The 22,307-nt window shown below is 41.0% G+C and overlaps 1 protein-coding gene across 1 annotated transcript; it reads left to right on the top strand.

Annotated features, from left to right (window-relative positions):
* Positions 1 to 506: 506 nt before the first annotated feature.
* Positions 507 to 1,817, top strand: GPR85 (G protein-coupled receptor 85). Its single transcript, XM_024194691.1, has one exon. The coding sequence runs from the start codon at positions 507 to 509 to the stop codon at positions 1,617 to 1,619; it is 1,113 nt and encodes a 370-aa protein (XP_024050459.1). The 3' UTR covers positions 1,620 to 1,817.
* Positions 1,818 to 22,307: the final 20,490 nt, after the last annotated feature.

Below are 22,307 nucleotides of genomic sequence, written 5' to 3' on the forward strand. Positions count from 1 at the left end.
ATGAACTGGGGATCATTTTATTCATAAAGCCTTTGAGGCATGACCTATAAAATTGTATATTCTACCAAATATAAGGTGTATACCAAATATGATATGTTTGGTCAGTTCAGGGGCTGTAAACAAGCCAAATCTATGAAATTCCAAATAAGCCAAAATGCTATACAATAAGTGTGCAAGTCAGATAAAAAATGCCTCATGGTATGTAAAAACAAATAGTACACAAATTTACAACTTCATTTGGGTCCCCATAAATTAACATCTTTGTTAGCACTTTCTAACATCATTACTTGTTAACTTAAGAACTGATAGCTCAATTTTTTTTTCAGATATTTTGATGGCATGACAAGTCAGAAAGAAGAAAAGAGGATGTACTGTATGACTAGACACAAGATCTGTTCTGTTTGTGGATTACATTTGCAGTAAGATGTATGGATCTATTTTTTCCTTGTTCTTATACATAGATCATAAGACTTGACTGTGGCAATATCCATATCATCCATCCATCTATGGCGAACTACAGCCATGCAGCTGACAACATTTTACAAAATCTCTCTCCTTTAACAGCCTTTCTGAAACTGACTTCACTGGGTTTCATAATAGGAGTCAGTGTGGTGGGTAACCTTCTGATCTCCATTTTGCTAGTCAAAGATAAGACCTTGCATAGAGCTCCTTACTACTTCCTTTTGGATCTTTGCTGCTCAGACATCCTCAGATCTGCTATTTGTTTCCCGTTTGTTTTCACCTCTGTAAAAAATGGCTCTACTTGGACGTATGGGACTCTTACTTGCAAAGTGATTGCCTTTTTGGGGGTTTTATCCTGCTTCCACACTGCTTTCATGCTGTTCTGCATAAGTGTCACCAGGTACTTAGCTATTGCCCACCACCGATTTTATACAAAAAGGCTGACCTTCTGGACTTGTTTGGCAGTTATCTGTATGGTGTGGACCCTTTCTGTAGCTATGGCTTTCCCCCCAGTTTTAGACGTGGGCACCTACTCATTCATTAGGGAGGAAGACCAATGCACCTTTCAGCATCGTTCTTTCAGGGCCAATGATTCTTTGGGATTTATGCTTCTTCTTGCCCTTATACTCCTAGCCACACAGCTTGTCTACCTCAAGCTGATATTTTTCGTTCATGATCGCAGGAAAATGAAGCCAGTCCAGTTCGTTGCCGCGGTGAGCCAGAACTGGACTTTTCATGGCCCTGGAGCCAGTGGTCAAGCAGCAGCTAATTGGCTGGCTGGATTTGGAAGGGGTCCCACACCACCAACCTTGCTGGGAATCAGGCAAAATGCAAATACCACCAGCAGGAGAAGGCTACTGGTCTTAGATGAGTTCAAAATGGAAAAGCGAATCAGCAGAATGTTTTACATTATGACATTCCTCTTTCTGACCTTGTGGGGTCCCTATTTGGTAGCCTGTTACTGGAGAGTTTTTGCAAGAGGGCCTGTCGTACCAGGGGGATTTCTAACAGCCGCTGTCTGGATGAGTTTTGCCCAGGCTGGAATCAATCCTTTTGTCTGCATTTTCTCCAACAGGGAGCTGAGGCGCTGTTTCAGTACAACCCTTCTTTACTGCAGAAAATCCAGGTTACCAAGGGAACCTTACTGTGTTATATGAGGGAGCATCTGTAAATCTTTAGCCTTGTAAAACACTACCCTTTCTCTGCTAAGCAATTGTGGCCTGTAGCCATGTCTTGAGAAGAAAATCAAGAATGGGAAGTCAGCAGCTGTAAGGATTTGGGCAACATTCTGCAGTCTTTGCAATAGCTCACCTATAATCCTATTTGAAACCCAAATGTGTTCCTGCTGACCACCGGTGAAGGTTTGTAATTAAGAACAAAGGACTGAACCACTGCCCTGAATTCCTTTATGTGGTTGAAATCTAGATAAGGATTGCAGATGCTAAGTATCAGTGCTAAATGCTGTGTATATCACTACATAAAATAAGACCATCAAAACGATTAGCATTGGACATCTTAATAAGTTGATATGAGGTTAATGTGTTGATAAAACTAATTTTAGACATCTGAAGACGTTTAAAACATTTCATATAATTATTGTTTTGCAAAGACTGAAAATTGGGGACTCGTAAGTACCGTAACTAATTAAAGATGTGCCATGCATTATTGGATTATCACACTGATAAATCTGTTTGCCTTGTGAGTGAGTTTTGGGGAGCATTCCAAAGCAGTATTTTTGTTCAAATTAGACTTTACTCTTTTTTTCCAAATATATTACTCTTTCTAAATACCATTTCCTTAACGGTGAAATTACTAGCAGTCAACTGTATTCTGTGGTTTTTGCTGATTTGGTATAAAGTTTATTGGACTCTTATTTATATTTTTGAAAAAGCTAGATATCAGTCTGTTAGGCAACGTTAGCCTAGGTAATACCCAGTCATAATTGAATGGTCATAATTATACAGAATAAACACATGTTGCCTTAAAGGGTTATCTAGTATCTTCCATTTTGTTTAGCAATGAAGCAAATAAGCAAGGAAAATTGAATCAGTAACTCTGGACAGTCATTTGGGAGTGCATTAAAGATCACATAATCCTCTCTTTCCTTTTTACTGCTATGGTTCCCAAAATCGGTATGCACATCACTGGGATGATATGATATTTTTTCTAGGTGTGCTGCCCATTCTAGTTTGCTCTGAGAAACACAGGCAGTTGATGTATGTTTATATTTTAAGACAGCTGTCATAGGGAGACCGCAGCCTTGGTATGATATCTTGCACAATTTGTGAAGCATTTATTCTACTGAAGGCACAGTCTTGTTTATACTTTCTGCACATTTTGGTGTATTAGTTGTTTTAAATTATTTAAGTTTTAACTTGTGGAAGCATATAATATGATTTCTAGTATTTTAGAAATACATTAGAGTCTGTGAGTCTTTCCTTCTTTAAGGTACAGATGTGTGGATTTCAATATAAAGTTGCATTTGCCAAAATTTACCTGTGTAGCCTGTTAATTTTCTTGGAATAAAATTTTACATTTTTTCCAGTTTTATACAGTTAACCTTTTTTATTTTGTCTAGTGAGCTAGCATGAGATTTGAGAATGTAGCCATTATGGATTATTATTCTTTGCAGTCATTGTATTCCCAAACTGTAAATGCATGAATGATGGGGACCACAGGATTGATAAATGATATTATCTACAATAGCACTGTTGTGTAGTTTATCATAATTACCCCTCTATCTATTCTAGGATGTCAGTTATATTTAAAGGTACAACACAGTATTAGACATAAACTTCACAGTTTAATTTTGGTAAGTGTATATATTTGAAGCACAACATCATGAGTCTGTCAGACATAAAGAATGTTGGTTTTCTTAAGATTTGAAAGAAAAGACTAGTGGTTTTAATTAAATATTGGTGTACTCTGTCATTGTAGTTTTATGACCAGCCGGTTAATCCAAATATACACAAACATTAGTCAGTAACTGAAATGCTTAAGTTTGTATGATAACATTATACAGTGTGTATGCAGCAATTCAGAGAGTTGTGTCTATATATGATCAGACAACTTTATCACAGATTTTTAGTGAGCAATCTGTTTATTTGACCTCACTTACACTTTATACCAAGGTTGATTGGTTGAGAGGCATAGTTTAATATACAGATTTGAAACAGAAAAATCACTACACTAATGATTCGTCATTGGTACAGGAATATTGCAGATCATAATTTGAAATGGGACCAAGAAACTTTTAGCAAAAAGGCTTTTTTATTACACTGAAAAAGGCTTTGAAATTAATATAGCTAAAAAAAATTGTCTAAGATAGCAAAATGGAATAAAAAGTAAATTATATGTTGAGAAAAATTCTGGAAGCTGTCCCACTTAAGTTTACTAAGCAGTTGATTGGCAATAACTTCAGGCTGATTTCTATAAAATAGTAACCTTTACAAGGAAAATTGATATTACATATTGTAATAAAGATGTACATATACATAAAGCTGTAAATAAAGTTATAGTAGTAGATATAATAGGTTCTGACGATTAGCCAGATAGTTTTCAGGTAAGATACTTTCAAAAACTGCAGATTCAGGCCTGGGCGTGGCTGCTAAGAAAGTCAATTGGTATTTGCCCATTAACGTAATTTGGTAGCAGAAGCAGACTCCAAACTTTTTATAATGCTCTGATTCTGGAATACTAAGAAGGCTGTATTTACTGTGCAGTGGGGAAAAAACTATTTAAAATTATTTCCCTGGAAATTTTGCAGACAGTAAATGATGTAAATTAAAATAATAAACAACGAACAAGTCTGAAAAGCAATTTTTTTTGCTAAATATTCTTCTTTTTGATATTGATATGCTTCGTTATACAGTCTGATACAATTCTTTGGACTTTAGCTAAACATACACAGTTGTGTTATTACTTGACAAGAAGCCAGAACTATTTTCAAAATTACATTAGTAAGAGGTCCTATGTCAGAGCTACTTCCTTTTATTCTGTCCCATTATAAAAGAACAAGAGGACATTCAGTGAAATTAAAAGGCAACACATTAAGTTATGTTTTATGCAAGATATAATTGCTCTGTGGAACTCATTGGCACATGATGTTATTGAGGCAAATATCTTAAATATGATTTCTATGAGGATTATATGCTTACATGAATTAAAATAGCATGTGCAGTTTTTGTAACTCTTGTCATTTTGATCCTGGTTAATGTATCAACCTCATGCTTCAGGGTATAAATTGATGGGGCTAAGAAGATTCTCTCCATGTTACTGCACAGTTGTCTGGGTTGAGTGTGGGGGATTTTTGCTTTCCTCTGAAATTCAGGGTTTAGGCCACTGCCAGAGCCATGATAGTAGGCTAGAAGAGTTACTGGTCTCTTCTGGTATAACAATTAATATCGTCCTACTGTACATCTGCATTTACCTTTTATTCTCACATATTTAACTTAAAGTTAGCTATTTTCATTTTAATCTTACTGACGAAGTAGCGGAGGAAATCAGCAGGAACAGGCTCCTTCAATCAAAGTGTCTCCAGCCCCACTCCCTTCCTCCCCTGTAATTGCCCCCGTGAGCCCTTGGCAGCCTCCCTATCCACCCCATTTCCAGCTACGATGTTTCATTTCCTTAGTCTCTCTCTGCTCCCTTTCCTGTGCTCTTTGGGAGCATCCCACTGAGTCCTCCACCCTTCCGCCTACCCCCATCCAAATAGTGGATTCACTTGCTGCAGCAACAGGCCCCAGCCATCTGGATTCCCTTCCTGAAGAAGAAGATAGCAGGCAGTAGGTCCCCTACAGCTATTGCTAGTAGCTTTCAGAGCTGTCATTTCCCATTTCCTGGCTAACAGGATCTGGTCTCTGTGCCATGCGGCTTCAGCCAAGAAGTAGGTGAAACAGAAAGGAAAAGGTTAAAATAAAAGTAACTTTTTTCCCCAAAATAAAGGAGACCATAATTATTGTTCTACTGCCCAGGAGACATCTGATTTTGTGAAGTCTTTGTTTAAAAACACGTTAAGTGGATAAAAACATCCAGCTAGCAAATGAAAGCAACATTTTGTACAACTACAAAATATTCTTATAAAACAGCTTTCAATCAATCTTTAGACCTGGAGGGCATAGGAGACCCTTTGAAGTGTGTTGTGTTTGTTCACTTGCATTGTCTTTGCTCTGCCTTTTATGCATAAGAACATTTACTTTTATTAATACAAGTCCATTGCTGGAGCAGCATGTTATTACTGATGAGTAAAGAAGCTAGTTCGATGACTTTCGCAGAGGTGAATTAGAATGTGTACTTTGACTAGAACATTTGTTTTTTATAAATGGTGACTAAAAGTTTTGGGTTATCAAACCATTACATAGTTATACAATTTTACATACCATGTAGTGAACTTCCTTCTAATTTATATTCATTGAGCACTATTTAAGTGCATGTTACAGCACTGATCTAATTGACTTTTCAGAGGAAGAGGGAGGATGTTCATCCTAAGATATTGTTCTCCATGAGTACAAGTCAGTATAAAATCCTTTCCTACTAATTATTGAAGTGACTTTCAGTGAGAAGAGTTCAGTGTGCTCAATTTGATGAGTAAGGGTCATAAATTGCCCTCCACTGATGGGACGATATGGCACTGTGCAATGCATATCCCAATCCCAAATCAAATACACCTCTACCCTGATATAACGCTGTCCTCAGGAGCCAAAAAATCTTACCGCGTTATAGTGACCTTGCTTTGATCCGCCAGAGCGCGCAGCTCCCCCCCCCGCCCCGGAGCACTGCTTTACTGCGTTATATTCGAATCCGTGTTATATCAGGTCACGTTATATCAGGGTAGAGGTGTAGCTTGTATAATAGACAATGATTTTCCTAGAATGACCTGGAAGTACCTCTGTGCTTTATATCCAAAGAAAGGGAGCTTCTGGGCCACAGAGAGTCTTTGGCTAGCTAACATAGAGAAAGCATGTGTGTATGTTAGAGATTTAGCTAAATGGTATCAGTATGTAAAAAGATGTTCACCAAAGAAGTGATGCAATAAAGAACGTGGATCTTTCTTTATTGTCTAAACAGGAAAGCATGGTCTTATAGTAAAAACAATATTTAACCTTTTGAAATTAAATATATCTAGTTATCCATGTAATGCATACGATTGAAATACACCTATTAACAGAAATAATAATGATCAAGATTTTCAAAAGTCACTAGTGGTTTTGGGTGCCTGACATGAGACACCTTCAATGGGCCTTGTTTTTAGAGGGGGGGTTGGAGGGGAGGGTCTGAATCTACTGAAGTCAAAACCTGTACAAATATTAGGCAACCTTCTGTCTCAAGAGGTTGTGCCTAAGTATCCCCAAATGAAGTGAGTGAACTTCTGTTCCACCTTTGTTAGGAGGCCACTTTTGTTAAGCAACCAAATTTTGTTGATCCCTTCACTGGTTGCTTAAAACAGATTTCACCTTAATGTGATATCTAAAAATCCTGAGTGTGAAATAATATACTTGACTTTCTACTGTTGTGTTACCATTTTGTTGCATTGTTATATTTAAAATCTAAGTCAGACAGCAAAGCTAATGACTGAAGAAAGGAGTGAACCATTGATTGTATAAAAACACATGCTTCATGCAGTTTCATCTCCCCACTCCCTCTCTCATTTTAAATGAATGTCAGAGTTACACATTTAAGATCAGCTCATACATTCTGTATTCAAGCAAAAATCCTATTGAAGTTATAACAGTTTTACTTCAGTGAGGAATGCAAGTTTAGGCTTTGAAAATATATTAAAAATAGTCGGAAATGCATAATGCACAAGCTCAGGTTCTCATTGCAATGAAAAATATGTTAACTCAGTCAGATTACATGTTCTGTATATTAAAGCATGCATTTAAAAGTCTAGCAATCCCAACTACCACGTACCAGCATGTATGTGCTGTATGGGAATTTAATGTTGTTATGAGAATTGTATGTATTTTCTGACTCTTTATTTTAACCTTGCAAATTCAGGGCTTGCTAGTGTGAATAGTCAAAGAGGATTGTTCACAATAAAAAGCACTACATTAGTGAGTGTTAGCAGGTCAGTCCCTTAAAATGGACACCGATTGAGGCTGCCCTGGCACATGTGTGCAAGAGGGGGAATAGGGCAAGGAAGATTTCACCTACACCCTCATCCCTTGTGCAATGGCCAGCCACAATCCCAATCCTTGTGTTCCCCTGATGAAATTCATTCCTATGCAGAAGGCCAGCACAAGGCCTGTGCCCCAACGTAAACCCTGTTTTGAGGAATTTACGAGGAGCATAAGTCTGGCGTTAGCTCTCTGGATATGGGTGAATGCTAATCTCTCCACAAAGCAACATCAGCTCACCCCACCCACCCACCACCACACACACACACACTTTCTTTTAGAAGGGGAAAATTATCTCAGCCAGTGACGATATATTCTGCTGTCTGTTGAAAAGTTGAAGAGTGGATGCTTTGTGTGCTCTTGTATCCTTGAAAGTGCTGGAAAGGACTGCCATCTTCACCGCCCTGCCCAGCCCAGCCCAGCACCACCTGAGCAGCAACTATATTTGTATTTGCTTTTACATCTTTTGCATGTGTGTGAGAGGGAGATGGTTTGCCTTCTTGTTTTGTTTTATAAAGAGTAAAAATATGTATATCTATGGCACTAACTCTCGGGGTATGTGGTGGTGTGTGCATTTGCACATTTCTGTAAACTTCTGCTCTCTTACATATACACAAACCCTACTTCTGAGACAATGGTATTGTGCCTTTCCTTACCTCACAGGCCATTCCCTGTGAGGGCTCCTCAGCTTTGGGAGGACTCTGGTAGGAGAGCATGAAGATCAGAAATACATACTTAGCTGCTGGGTTATGTTTTATGGTAATTACTGGGTGGGGCACCCAGAGTAGTCTGTTTGGTTCACTGTAATTTAATAATCAGTCAAAGGACACCTAGAGCTCCTTTTGATGGAATGAGTATATACATGAAAAGTAAACACCAAAAAGAAAAAAATTCCATAGGTTTTCAAATTACGCACTCTGATATAACTGCAGCACTATGGCCATAACATAACGACCAACCTAATAAAACAAAGTTTCACTGAGACATAATTGCTTGCAACTTTTGTTTCCAATTCTGTACTTGCTACTCAGTAAAGAATGCAAGATCTTTGTTATTTCAAAATAAATAAATAAAATTGTTCAGGCTTTCCAATCAACTAGTCCTCAGTGAGGGCGAGCCACAGAAGGACTTTAAAAGTGCAGCCATTTCTTAATTTATTTTTGTGCAACGATAGTCTCTTGATTTGTAGTGTGTGTGTGTGTGTGTGCACGCGCGCACAAACAGCTAAATGGACTTAGCTCAAACTTTCCAAAATAATTCAGTTTAGCTGAGACCAAGCATGGAAGGTTTGAGTCCAAAAGGAGGACATATTATGAGCAAGTAAAAACAGTTGTAATGAAAGGTGAGGGGCAAGCTTACCTATAGCTTGTTAATGTCTAATCTGTAAGTGATATTTTCCGGGCTCTATTGTGAGCCCTCCTGCTCCCCTAACTGGATGCCTAAGTGGGTGTAAGGGCTACTTGCATTGCCAGAGGCTATGAGTGGGGTGCAGGGAATGGCACCACCTAGCTGTTCTTCCCCATCCTGCACAGGTGTGTGGGGAATGGCTGAGCACAGGGGGATGCAGAAATTACACTCTGCTTCCTGCTTTGTTTCTTGCTAAGCCATGCCATCTGAGGCCTTATTCCACAAGCATTGTTAGGTCACAAAGCAGCTTTTTCAAATGGAATTTTTGAAAGTTTTCATAGAAAAATGTTTCTGAGTCAGCAATTATCTCTGGGATTTCAGTAAATTGTTTCTATTTTTGCTAAGAAAAATGAAAAGTGTGATTAAATAAAATGGGTGAAGTTTGTCCCTTTCTGCACCTCAGTGTAGGGAACTTCCTGGGGGTTGAAAGATGGAATCCATCCTCACCCTCCCCAGCCTGCCACATTGCAATCGCTCTTGTAGTCCCGCTCCTAGGCACACATCACACCTCTGCATAAGTGGGATCCAGTGACCCTTCCCTACAGCCCATTGTTATTTAGGGGTGAGGTGAAACCAAGATACCAAGACCTCACTGCCCAGCTGTTCCTTCCCCCACGAGGCACGTCACAGGGTGTAAATGGCAATGTGAGCTTTACTTAGTTCTTTCGTGCTTGGGTGAATTTCACCTATTTTGAATGTCTCGTGTTAAAAGCTCTCACCACATAAGTCATCTCCACTCATAATAATAAGTTAATTTGTCAGGAAGCAGAGAGCATCACAAAGGAGTAGCAGGCCCATAATGAGCCACGGAACTGAAAGACTAACTGATAAACACAATCATGGTCAGGCAAGGCAGTGTGGTCCAGAATTGATAAAATTCTTTAGGCAGCAATTAAATACATGCTGATACAATAATTATTATTAAGACATTTCATTTAAAGGTTCAAAAGCTTGAAGAAATTGATTTCCCCTTTTGACATTTCCTTTACACTAATATCTTCCCTCCATGCGAGATCGGTTTGGCTAACAGGGACACTTTGAATGATATTGACATCTCTTAAACCATGCCATCTAAGGACAAATACTAACTGCTAAATAATTTATTACTTTAAAGCTCAGAAGAGACAATTACTTCCAAGTCAAACTAACTACAATGGAAACAAACCTCCTGTTCTAAAATAACACATGCAATGCATTAAACATTGGCACTGGCACTCTGGGTGTTGTCAGAGTTAGCAAGTATGGAATTATACAGAGTCCAGACAACTGACAGAGGAAGTGAATCAAGCTAAACCAAATTAAGGCCACTTCAGTTCTGAATGAGAGTGACCACCCAGGAGTTTAGTGCAGTTTAATTGATCGACTTTAAATTCACACTTTTACTTAATTCAGATTAATTTTCTCAAGCGTCTCCAGGAAGGCAAGCCTAGAGTGTCTAGAAACATGCTATTACTATGGGATGTTACTATTTTTTAACAGACTATAATGAAGTATAATTGACATAGGTGCAGCATCACTGCTTTTTTACACAGTTGTGTTAAAAAGTCATTTGATATGACCTCATTGAAATTATTGGCAAAACTCTCTGATTTCAAAGGAACCAGGATTTCACCCGTAAAGCATGACTTTCAAAAATGCTGAGTGTTGGCTACAGCCATAGTTGTGGGTGCCCAACACATCTGTTAATTGTGTCTATATGGCCCAATACAGCCTTCCTGGAATTCTGTCAGTCTTATCTCTATCTGTCTAGGATTTATACTCTGTCTGAGTTCCTATTATTATGATTAATTTGTAGAACCATCGAGCTTAGGGGATCTCTGCCTCAAAAAGTTTACACTCTAATAAGACACAAGACAATACATTGATACAGACAGATACACAGGAGGGTACAAGGAAACAGTGAGATAATATGGGTCAACATGATAGGCAGTGGTCTCAGCACACCAGCAGCCTAGGCATTGTCAAGTTTTTTTGTAGACCTCATGGCAAAGGAGAGTTTTAAATTGGGTGGATAATAAGACTCCTCCCAGGCACAAGGGGCAACATGGGAGAAAGCACAAAGGTTCTTGTTTGAAAATTTAACCAGTAGGCGATGGAGGCTGGTATCATGGGCCAACCAGAGGCAGGACTCAACATCTCAATACTGAATGAGTGGTGATAGGTAGAATAGGGATGTGCTGTGAAGATCCTTGAAAGTGAAGACAAGCAGCTGAAGTTGGATGCAATAGAGAAGGGGGAGCCAGTAGTAGAATAAGGGGAGCGGAGCTGATGGGTGATGCTGAAAGGGACCAGGTGATGGTTGGAGAGATTAGAGAAAGAGAGAGTAGTGCTTGGTGAAGACCAAGCCAAGTGGTCTTATGGTGAGTGGGTGAGTTGCCCCAGAGCTGCAGGCTGAATGAAGAGGTGAAGGAGATGAAAGGTGAAGAGGAAGATGCAGCTAACAGTTCAGATGGGTTATCAACATGGAAGTTGAAATCACATGGGGTGAGTGGAGGAGATTGTGAGAAGAGAAAGAGAGAGCCAGGAGTCACAGTCAGAGAGGAAGGCTGATGGGGAGGAGTTGGGTGGATGGTAGATTATAGCAATATGGATGGGCTGAGGAGAAAAGAATGTTTTTCAAAAGAGGAGAAAGAGTGGGAAGGAGGACAAGGAAGGGTTGGAACCATCAGGAATGGGAGAGAAGAAGCCCAACACCTCCACCATGGACTGGGAAGTGTGAGAAAAGGAGAGGCATCTGCCGAAGCAGTGTTGGACAAAGGAATCAAGGTCTCTATGGGAGCCAGGAGATGTAGGGAGAGAGAGATGAAGAGGTTGTGGCTGACTGAAATCTTTTTAGATGGGAGTGAGTGTTCCAGAGACAGCAGGAGAAGTAGAGGAAGGAAGGTGGGGGATGGGTGTGACATTAGGAATTGTGGACCTAGAGATACTGGTGGGCACAGGTGGAGGGAGTGGATGGAGGGAGGGTCAGGGAGGAGGAGGAGAATGCAGATGTAGGATCAGGATTGGGGCTGGCAAGAGCAGCAAGGAGAGGGGCAGAGGAACTGGAAGAGATGGCAGGAATTGTAGAGAGGTGAGGATGGAGATGGGGAAATGGAGCCAATGGGAGGAGGAGGAGGAGAACAGATACTATGGTGCAGACAAAGGGTATGGTGAGAGCCATTGGGGAAGGGCAGGTGGCCAAGATTAAAAAAAAAATCATCCAAGTTTGAAAAATTCTCAGGGGGTGGGAGGCAGGGAAAGACACTGGGACAGGAGTGGCTTCCCAGTGCTTGTAGCAGCTCCTCTTCTCAGGCAGCTAGAGTGTGTTGCCTCAGGAAGGGAGAAGAAGGTGGCCGGGAGGCTCCACTGGGAGAATCTGGGTGGGTGGGAGACTCCTGGACAGGAGCGGCTCGACAGCACTTGAAGCTGCTCCCCCTGCTAGTTCTATATTTGACCTCAGGAGTTTTGGGGATTCAAGGAAGACAGGATTGGACCCATTATTTACTTTCTCTTTTTTCATTTATTACAGCAGGGAATGATATTTCTGTTCTTGCTTTTTGATGTGGTCTGAACACTAGTCTACCGACAAACTACATGTTCTCATATATTTAGAAGGAGTTGGGCCTGTAATTTTGATACATTTCAAAGTGAATGATAGCTTTTCAGAACAGTGAAAGTGCTATGCATTTTTGGTGCAGTTTGAAAACACCTCGGTGTTATATTATCATTATTTCGTATAACAGCAGCAGTATGGTCCAGTGAACTGATCATTGGGATAGAAGCCAGCAACTCCTGGGTTCCAATTGCAGCTTTGCTACTGACCTAATTTCCAGTGTGACCTTGGACACATCACTTAGGCTATTTTTGCAGCTGTCCACTAATTTTAGGCACCTCAGCTTTTGGGTTCCCAACATGAGTCACGCAGGACCCAATTCCCAGGAGAGCTGAGCACCCGTAATTCCTGGTTAAGTTAATGGGATCTGCAAGTGTTCATCATTAGGGCTGGTTAAAAGTCTCCTGTTGAAATTATTTTCCAAACTGTCTGCTTTCCATGAAAAAATTCAGCTTTTCAAAACCCTTTTCAGATTTGGTTTTTTGGACTAAAAGTCAAAATTTTCTATGAAGAAAACCCGATTTTCCTACCAGCTCTGCTCACCACCTCTGAAAAATCAGGCCCTGGGTGCTTCAATTTGGGCATCCAAAAAAGTGGACCCTTCTAAAAAATGTTGGTTTTAGCCTTTTTTTTGTATCTCAGTTTGCCCAATCTGTAAAATTGGGATAATAAAACTTATTTTACATGGGTGATGTGAGAATTCATTAGCCAATGTTTGTAAAACTCTGAAAATAAGAAGTAATGGGGTTTGTCAGTAAAATATGACAGCAACCTCATTAAGGTTGTCAAAGAACTGAAATGAATGTATTGCTTACTCATCTGTCCTATCATTGTTGAACAACAGTTGAATTCCTGATCTCTGGGATAATATAAGCTTTTGCCGTTAGAAAAAAATGATAAATTTGCATAACAAAAGCTCTTGGAGTAAAAGTGCTTTTTTAAAAGGACAGGCAAAAAGCACTTCTGAGAGCTAAAGACAGAATTGATCCATGGTGAAATGCCCAAATATAAAAATATCTCTCATGGAAAAATAAAAAATAATACTTCAGTGGCACCACAGATTTTCAGCACATTTAATAAAGTCTTTTTCTAGCCTGAAGAAAGGTGGCAGCAGTTGAAGTGGCTGAAATAGAGACACTGCCTCCATCAAAATGAGCTGTTTCTGAGGGCTGAATAAATAATCTGCATGATTTAAAATATTAAAAGCCTTTTTCAGGTTTCCAAATGTGCTTGCAAAAATGCAAGCTGGCAGTTACACATAGTTTAGGCAGAGTCATCTGGACAATGCCATATCTGGAAAATTGTTGTAAATAAAAGCAAGTATCAATACCTGATTTTTAAAAAAAATTATAAATATTCCTTTAGCCAGGCAGCTATGCTCTCAGACATTTAGTATTTTAATATTTGAAGCAAGATCATCACAGTGTTCTATTAAGAGCCAGTCCTGCAAAAAAATGTAGATTTTTATAGATAATGGGCCAAATACAATTACTCAGTTTTGAGTCTGCCTTTACTCAGGCTTCTCTCTGAGATCCTCATCTCAGTAAGGTCTGAGTGAAATCTGAATGGAGGCTGAACAATCATTCTCCCTTTGTGCATGTACCTGAAATCTTCTGGGCACGCAGAGCAGTGAATCATCTGACTCTGCAGCAACATCCCCTTCTGCCCTGAGGGCAGAATCCTCTTCAGGTCAGGGGTGGGAAGGAGGGCCAGTAGCAGAGACCAGCAATGAGAACTCTGACTAGAAAGTAATGCAGTCCTAAACTGTATTAGCTTTCCTGCAGCCCCCTGCATGTAATGAAAGCCCTCATCGGGGGTGGGGGGAAGTTCTGGGGGCAGCCAATGGGAAGACACTCTGGCACTGAGGCTCTTGAAGAGGCGCTGCCAGGCAGCAGAAGAGAGCTGCAAGGGACCACAGAGCAGGTGTGGATGGCCCTAATCTCCTGTGGATCCTCAAGATCCATGTGCATTTTAGAGGTTCCGCAAAGTTATGGGGCTGGACCTACTACTTCTGCCAGCCTCCAGTGGAAGAATTTGAATGAAATTCTGTCAGAATGAGCTTGCAGTGTTTTGCTGATCCTGTGCCTCCTCTCAAAGGTCTTACCATAGGAGGACTTCAAGATTTGGCCAACAGGGACTCTTGTCTCTGTAAGAGTTTGCAGGGTCTGGTCCTTACTCCAAGTGATTATGCTAGATTCATTCCATGGGTTCTGCCAGCGCCTGCCACAGAACCCAGGTTTTAGTTCACTTGCACCAGAGTGTGCACCAGGAGTCAGGGGTTCAATGGTACAAGCTGACCACAATCCCCACTGCTCCAGGGGAGCTAGTGTGGCTGGCTCATCCTCCAGTGTGGGCAGAGCCAGCCAGCCAGCCAGGGTGAGGGCCATACTTGAGGGAGATGAGTGTTTCAACAGCTCTCCCATACAGCCATTGCCAGCCTGCTCCTACAGAACCTTAGTTCAAGCTGAAAGCTACCTTCCTCTGGCAGAATTTCCAAGGAAGAAGAGTGACAGCATTGCCTCCTATCCTAGGGATGAGTTCCTCCTTCTCTGCCCACCATGCAGCAAAAGCAGGGAGATCAATATTGCACCCCATTAATTCTGCAAGGTGAATCTGGCACATTTTTACCATAAACGGGGAGTTTTCTTTAAATAAAAAAACAATTAATTTCAATGACCTCATCAGCTTTCGACAAACCTTGAAAGTCATTTTATGTGCATGAGCAAGTCAGTTTGTTTGTTGCAAGGACCCAGTCGAGAAATGTATGTATCCAAGACCATTGTGGACCATTTAAACAGGTCTACATGTGAATCAATAGCATTCATCCTCCTGATGCCGGAAAGGTGCAAAGGCAAATCCCACAGAACCAAAGCTTTCAGCACAACACTGCCCTCTGGAGCATTGTGAGTCACTCTCCACACATGCCAAACAAAGGAAATAAGAGGGGAAAATACAAGCAAAAGGCCTTGATCTCTGCTGTCAGAGTGAATAGCACAGTAAGACAAGTAATGCAAACAAATACTGCAGAAGCTCTGGAAATATAAAGACATTCATCCAAGCCACGCATACTGACAAATGCATTTCAGCACTGTGTGAGGAGGAGCGTGAACTTGGGCATTTTGGATGCTGGAGAGAGGAACCTACAGCAACATCAATGCTTTTTAATTTGGCTTAAAGGTCTTTTGGCAGAAAACTAACACAGCAAAATCAAAGCCCAATCCGGAAAAAAAAAATTGTTCTCCCAAGCCCAGTTTAGATGCAGCCCTTTTACAGCAATGTATCTTTTCCCATTTTGATAGTGCCTGTATCAACTCAGAGATGATATGTTAGCTTGTGCCAGTGAGAGCTTCCCAAAATAAACCTCATCAACAAAGCATTAAATAATAATATCACCTTTTCCCTGAAGTTTAGGTATTCTCTGTGAAGTACTTATGAACACTTTTTAAAAGGAACATACATTATTGATTCTCTTTCTATCAAATCTGTCTAACCAGTGAAGTGCATATAGATTGCTGCCCAGTTCTAAGATGTAGTAAGGAATAAGCCACAATCGCAAACAGAAATCATGCAATTATTAAGATCATGTGAATTTCTTGCGCTTATTAAGGGCCTGATCCTGCAAACACTACCATGAGCAGTAACACTGACTACGATATGGTGTCAATGGTGCTGCTCCCAGTAGCCAACACCACAGTCAGGCAATGGTGCTGGAACTAGGGGTGCTCAGGGTGCTGCCACACCCCCTGGCTTGAAGTAGTAATAACAAACACCAAGTATGTGGATTCCATGGTTTCCATCATCAGCTCCCCTACTATAAAAATTGTTCCTGCACCCTTGCACTCAGGCCAGGTCATCGGTATAACTACACCACTCAGGACTGTGAGAAATACACACCTATGGGCAGGTCTACACTTACTTCCTGGTCTGGCCGTAAGCAATCGATCTTCTGGGATCGATTTATTGCGTCTTGTCTAGATGCGATAAATCGATCCCGGATCGATCCCGGAAGTGCTCGCCATCGACGCCGGTACTCCAGCGCAGCGAGAGGAGTACGCGGCATCGACGGGGGAGCCTGCCTGCCGCGTCTGGACTCGCCGTAAGTTCGAACTAAGGTACTTCGAATTCAGCTATGTTATTAACGTAGCTGAATTTGCGTACCTTAGTTCGAAGTGGGGGGTTAGTGTGGACCAGGCCTATGACTGACATAATTACACTGACCTAACCCCTGATGTAGACAGTACTGTGTCGATGGAGAGCTTCTCCCATTGGTAGAGCTACCACCTCTTACAGAGGTGGATTCACTAGGCCAACGGGAGAAGCTCTCCCATTGGTCTAGGTCTTCACTGAAGTGCTACAGCAGCACAACTGCACCACTGCAGCTTTTTAAATGTAGACCTGCGCTCAGTAATAAGTGTGTGCAGCATTGGGTCCTAGGATATGAGAACTACATCAGAATATCTGTTTCCTCTTCAAACATTTGTATATTAATTATTAGGGGAATAAAACATTATAAATAGATATTAGCTGCCACTGGGAGGAAACAAAAGCCCAAATAATGGCTTGCGAAGAAATGGCAGGATGACTCTGCTCTTACCCCAGTTGAAACAGAGATCCTCGGAGGACTACCAAGCTAAAGGGGATGAATAACAATAAACAGGAAAGGCTAAAGAGATGACGCATCAGCTTCTTACAGAAAAAAAAATCATTCTGGCGAGAAGAAGAAAACTCTATCCTGAGCAATGCACTGAAGATCTGATCCTGTGCCCAATGGGGTTTTCCATAGGCTTCTGGGGGCCCTGGATGAGACCCTAAGATACCTGTATGATGAAAGGAAGCAAACAAATGTTGTTACCTCATGAGATTGAGACAAAAATAACATACTCCCATAGGTTTCAGTGGGGTCAGGATTTTACCCACTTTGGTGATGTTTCTAAGGCTTAAAAATCAAATGAAAGTAATTAATAAAACAAAAAGCAATTGTCACTCGAGTAGTTTTGTGGGAGAAAAGACGAAGGATCATAATGCTCCTCTGAGATTTCGGCTTAGAAATAGAAGAGTGGAAGCAAAATACAAAGGACTCATCAGTAGCATTGTGTGCTTTACCGCTCCCCGCTGACGTCCTGCATGGTGGGAGAGGGGCACAAGTGGTATAGAGTTGACTATTCTGACATCCCTATGGCAGCTGCATGGCTGCTTGATAGAGCTGAGGTAATGTAAAGCAACAGAGCTCCAAAATATGAATATGGCCCTTTGCTTTGACAACAGTGTAGACAAGGCCTGTACCTTTCTGGTATTGAGATGCTCAGAACTTTCTTCTAGGAGCAGTATTGTTTTGGGGTCAGTCTCACCAAAATGAGCTTTTCAGCAATCACATCAGCTGGAATGTATTCCACTGGATTTAACTATGTAGTTATCTCTTTGGCGGTGCTTTTAATTTATTTTTGTTAGCTTGATATGATTGAACTATTATTGTTGTGAAGTACAGCCAGCTGGCTGAATGGAGTACTATGTAAGCCACAGGAGAAAAATGTACATATCCCCTGGGCCTTTGGGAACATGTGAGGCCCTGCAGAATGGGTTGACCTTCCCAGGAAAAAGGATCATACCCTGCTCATGGTCAAAAGGAAAAGAGTGCTCATGGTGGAGTTGCTGGAATGGGGGGAACAAGTTGCTCAGCTGCTGCAGGGGCAGACAGAGGAGAGGACAGTGCGTGGGAATGTGCTGTTTGCTCATCAAGTTGCAACTCATTTATTGGGTCTAGTTCTGCACCCAGTCTTAGGGGCTGTATTGATCCATACTCTCACTTCCAAAGGACAGGTGTGGGCTTCTGATCCCAGCTAGCAGGGCTCTCTCTTTCGGTCTCTCTCTTGCTTTTTCTTTCCTTCTTTAATGAAAAATCATGCAGAGAGGTAGGTGGGTGAGGGGGGAGCCCCTGTGACTAATCCCCAATCCTGAGAATGGGTGCATGCTGACACATTCTTCTGTCGCCTCCAGCTTGTTGTTTGAGGGGGATATTTTCCCCGTTCTGGTTCAATAAATCAGTAAATACTTCCTGCACATTAGGACTAGGTGCCTGTAACTGCTGAATAGCCTAATTTTTAGCAAATATGCAACAACCCATTCAGCCAAAGGCAATACACAATACACTGTAGGATACATACAGGAACAGGGTGACCTTGACCAGCTATGTTCAGGCAGTGCAACATCTGGCCTTGTCTACACTATTAGAGCAGTGCTTTTCACAGTATTTCGGCACTGGGCTCAAAAGTGCAGCAGCTTGCAAACGGGGAAAAAATAGGAACTCTAAACCAAACTTTTTCATATTAAATAAGCTTTAACTGAGGTTTGATTTGCAATTTGGGCAATGGTTCAGACTGACTCTCATTTTGACTAAAGCAGCTTGCCTGTCTCCCATCATTAGTTTGGAAGTGTCAAATACAAAAGGTAGAAATTTGCAATGCAACAATCCATGGTAACACAATCCCGCCTTTCTTCCTGGCGTTTCCTTTGCAGGCCATCTTGCAATCAGTGCAAGCTGGATGGAATTTTGAGCTCTAAGTAGCAGCAGGTGCAATGATTTCACACAATAACTGACCTATTGCAACATGCCACCGGTGCAGTGTCCCTTCCCCAGCTGTGGTCCGTAATAGAAGTTTTGGAAGAAGATTAACCTGGCTATATTTTATTTTCTGATTCATTAAATATAACAGCAATTCTGGCAAAACTTCCAGATGATGAGAAAGGTTTGGACTCCAGAAGAGAAAGTTGTCACAACATAGGATACTGTAGCTGTATCTAATTTAATTACAGCTGGTGCACTTTTGAATGGAGATATTAGATGGCAAAAGCAAAGGCCAGTTCATAACTTTGAGGGCAGGTCTACACTTAAAATACTGCATCGGCGTAAGTGCAGTGATGCCACTGCACTGCTGTAGCACTTAAGGGAAGATGGTCCTATACCGAGAGGCTGTGTACATGGGGGATGAGGTTGTTATAGCCAGGGCTGGCTCCAGGTTTTTTGCCGCCCCAAGCAGCGGAAAAAAAAAAAAAAAAAAAAGCCGCGATTGGCGGCACTTCGACGGCAGCTCTACCGCGCTGCTTCATTCTTCGGCGGCAATTCGGCGGCCGGTCCTTCCTTCTGAGAGGGACTGAGGGACCCGTCACCGAATTGCTGCCGAAGACCCGCCCCTTTCCATTGGCCGCCCCAAGCACCTGCTTCCTGCGCTAGAGCCTGGAGCCGGCCCTGGTTATAGCTACATCACTCAGGGGTGTGGATTTTTCACCGATATAAGTCTGTAGTGTAGAGTAGACCTGGCATCAGCCAACAGGGCTGTCCCAGTTCCCAACCATACTATTATAGTATCTTCTACTCCCAACATTTCAAACAGCCAGGCCCTCTTTTGGGAAAGCTTTTTAATCCCTCATTTTAAACCTTCATTATTCTAAATGCTGAGCAGTCTGAGGGAGGAGCAAATCGATCGTCCTCTTCTTGGCTCCATTGCAATAAATCAAGAAGACTCCCTGAAGCACAAGGGCTCAAGTGTCTGCTGTTACTGTCCCATCCAATTTTAAAACATCTGTTGTTCCTAGTTAAGTATTCCGTTCAGTCCACTTGACACTGACCTAGGTTGATCTGCAGTGGCAGTTAGCCTCGTCTGGTTACTGCTTAGATATTTACTTCATTGTTTTAATATATTTTCTTTTTTGACATAATTTTATTTGTCTTTATATAGGGCCTTTTATCCTAAAGGATTTCAAAATGCCCTACAAACTATTCATTTACACCTATACAGCTTTGGAGCTGAAAGAGAGGATGGTGCATTGGTTTGAATACTAGCCTGGGACGAGGGGGATCTGGGTTCCATTTCCAGCTGTGCCACAGACTTCCTGTGTGACCTTGGGTAACTTGCATAGTCTCTCTCTCTCTGCCTCAGTTCCCCATATCTTAAAAAAAAAAAAAAGCACATTTCCTCATTTATGCTAAGGATTTGCACTCACGGAGCTAGAACAATGTTTAAAACCAGGGCTAATTCCAAGTCGAGGCTAAGTCTAAGGCCAATATTTTCAAAGTCCAACTAGGCTCCTAAAAAGGGAGGCATCCAGAATCAGAGGCCACTTCTGAAAAATTTGGCCTAAATATCAAAGTTAAGGTTTGGCCCAGAAGCAGTTTGGGAAGCATAGACATTTATATTGGCTGTAAATCTCAAGTCAAATACAGACTTTTTACTACTTCACCTCATTGTGCAGCTATGACTTTTGGTGATGTCCTTCACCCCTTGTAAAAACCACTGCACTACTGGTCTGGAGTTTAACCCACATTATGGGAATCATTTAGCTGACAGCACTTTTAACTCCTCTATAAACAGCTTTTGATGACTGAAATACATTTTTCTGTTACTGACATAAATTTGTTTCCAGTAAAAGGCACAGGGTTTGAAGCAGACAAAACTTACACTTCTAATTTCTTATCTAAATAACTTGGAATTGTCTACTATGTAAATAAATTATTTAATATCCAACCAAGCTGGGAAAGAACAAATTCTATTTGGGAGGTGGTGGTGTCGGCGGCGGCGGGGGGGGATGGGGTGAACAGATCTGAAGAAAAACGGATTCTATTAGTAATGAGTCCAACATGGAGCATTTCTGCTTAAGCCATAAGGAGAATAGTTTACTCGTATCTATCTTAAAGACAGTCACTTATAAATTCATTTAATTTGAATTCCTACATGGCCTCTGCAAATAAAAAGAATGAATAACCAAATGGAAAATGTTCTTGCTAACTCCCAGCTCTAAACGTGATTCATTATTGAAAACATTACCATTAAAAATGAATTATTTCTACAGAGAAAATAGAAGAGAGAATTTTTATCAGGCATCCATACTACACAGCTCTGGAAAATGTGAATTTCTACTCCAACTTGCATGCCTGTGTAACATATCCTCAGCCACAAACATACAGACATCACATTGCCATCTATACTTCACCGTAGCCTTTGATTTTTATTTAAAGTGATTTAGTGATGTATGACACTACTGTGGGTTTGGCTCTGCTGGCTATAGTCTCAAGCTCAACAGAGTTACCTCTGCCACTTGTTTCAGATCTAGAGCTTCTAGGAACACATGAAGACCAAGGAAAGTAACACATACAGTCATAAGAACAATGTCTAATATCTTTTATCAATTTCATTAAAGTTACCAACAAAGTTATGAATATCCAAGCATAGATAAATCCTACATATATCCAAATTAAAGCTACAGTCATACTCACATCCTCCTAGATAGTATTAGGGTCTGATCGGGCTCGCATGGATTGATCCATGATTGTAGAGGGATGGTTCCTGCTGGAGTTTTCCTGTAGGGAGCTCAATTTTCCCAATCTGGCCATCCTTTTATAATGTGATTATGTCTATACCTCATATCCTGTGCATGTGCATGAAAGTTTCAACTCTCTTTCTCCTTATTTGTATTGTGTCCTCCAAGAATATTGGGGTACACCATTTTCAATAGGTTGTGTATAGTTCCTTTTATTCTCATTAGCATTGACACACAACCTGTATCCTGTAGTTAAGGCACATGTTAGAAAAAATGTGCCTCTAGACCATTTTGTGATCTAAAATTAATCTTACGGCAAATTTTACGCAATACCACCCATTGGTATATCTTTTCCCGTAATCTTATGGTATCAGGTTATTCTTCGGTCACTTACTTATGTCAAGCATTTCTTAACTCTA

The sequence above is a fragment of the Terrapene carolina genome, unplaced genomic scaffold (assembly GCF_002925995.2).
Source record: "Terrapene carolina triunguis isolate 2854851 unplaced genomic scaffold, T_m_triunguis-2.0 Scaffold68, whole genome shotgun sequence".
Taxonomy (NCBI): Eukaryota; Metazoa; Chordata; order Testudines; family Emydidae; genus Terrapene; species Terrapene triunguis.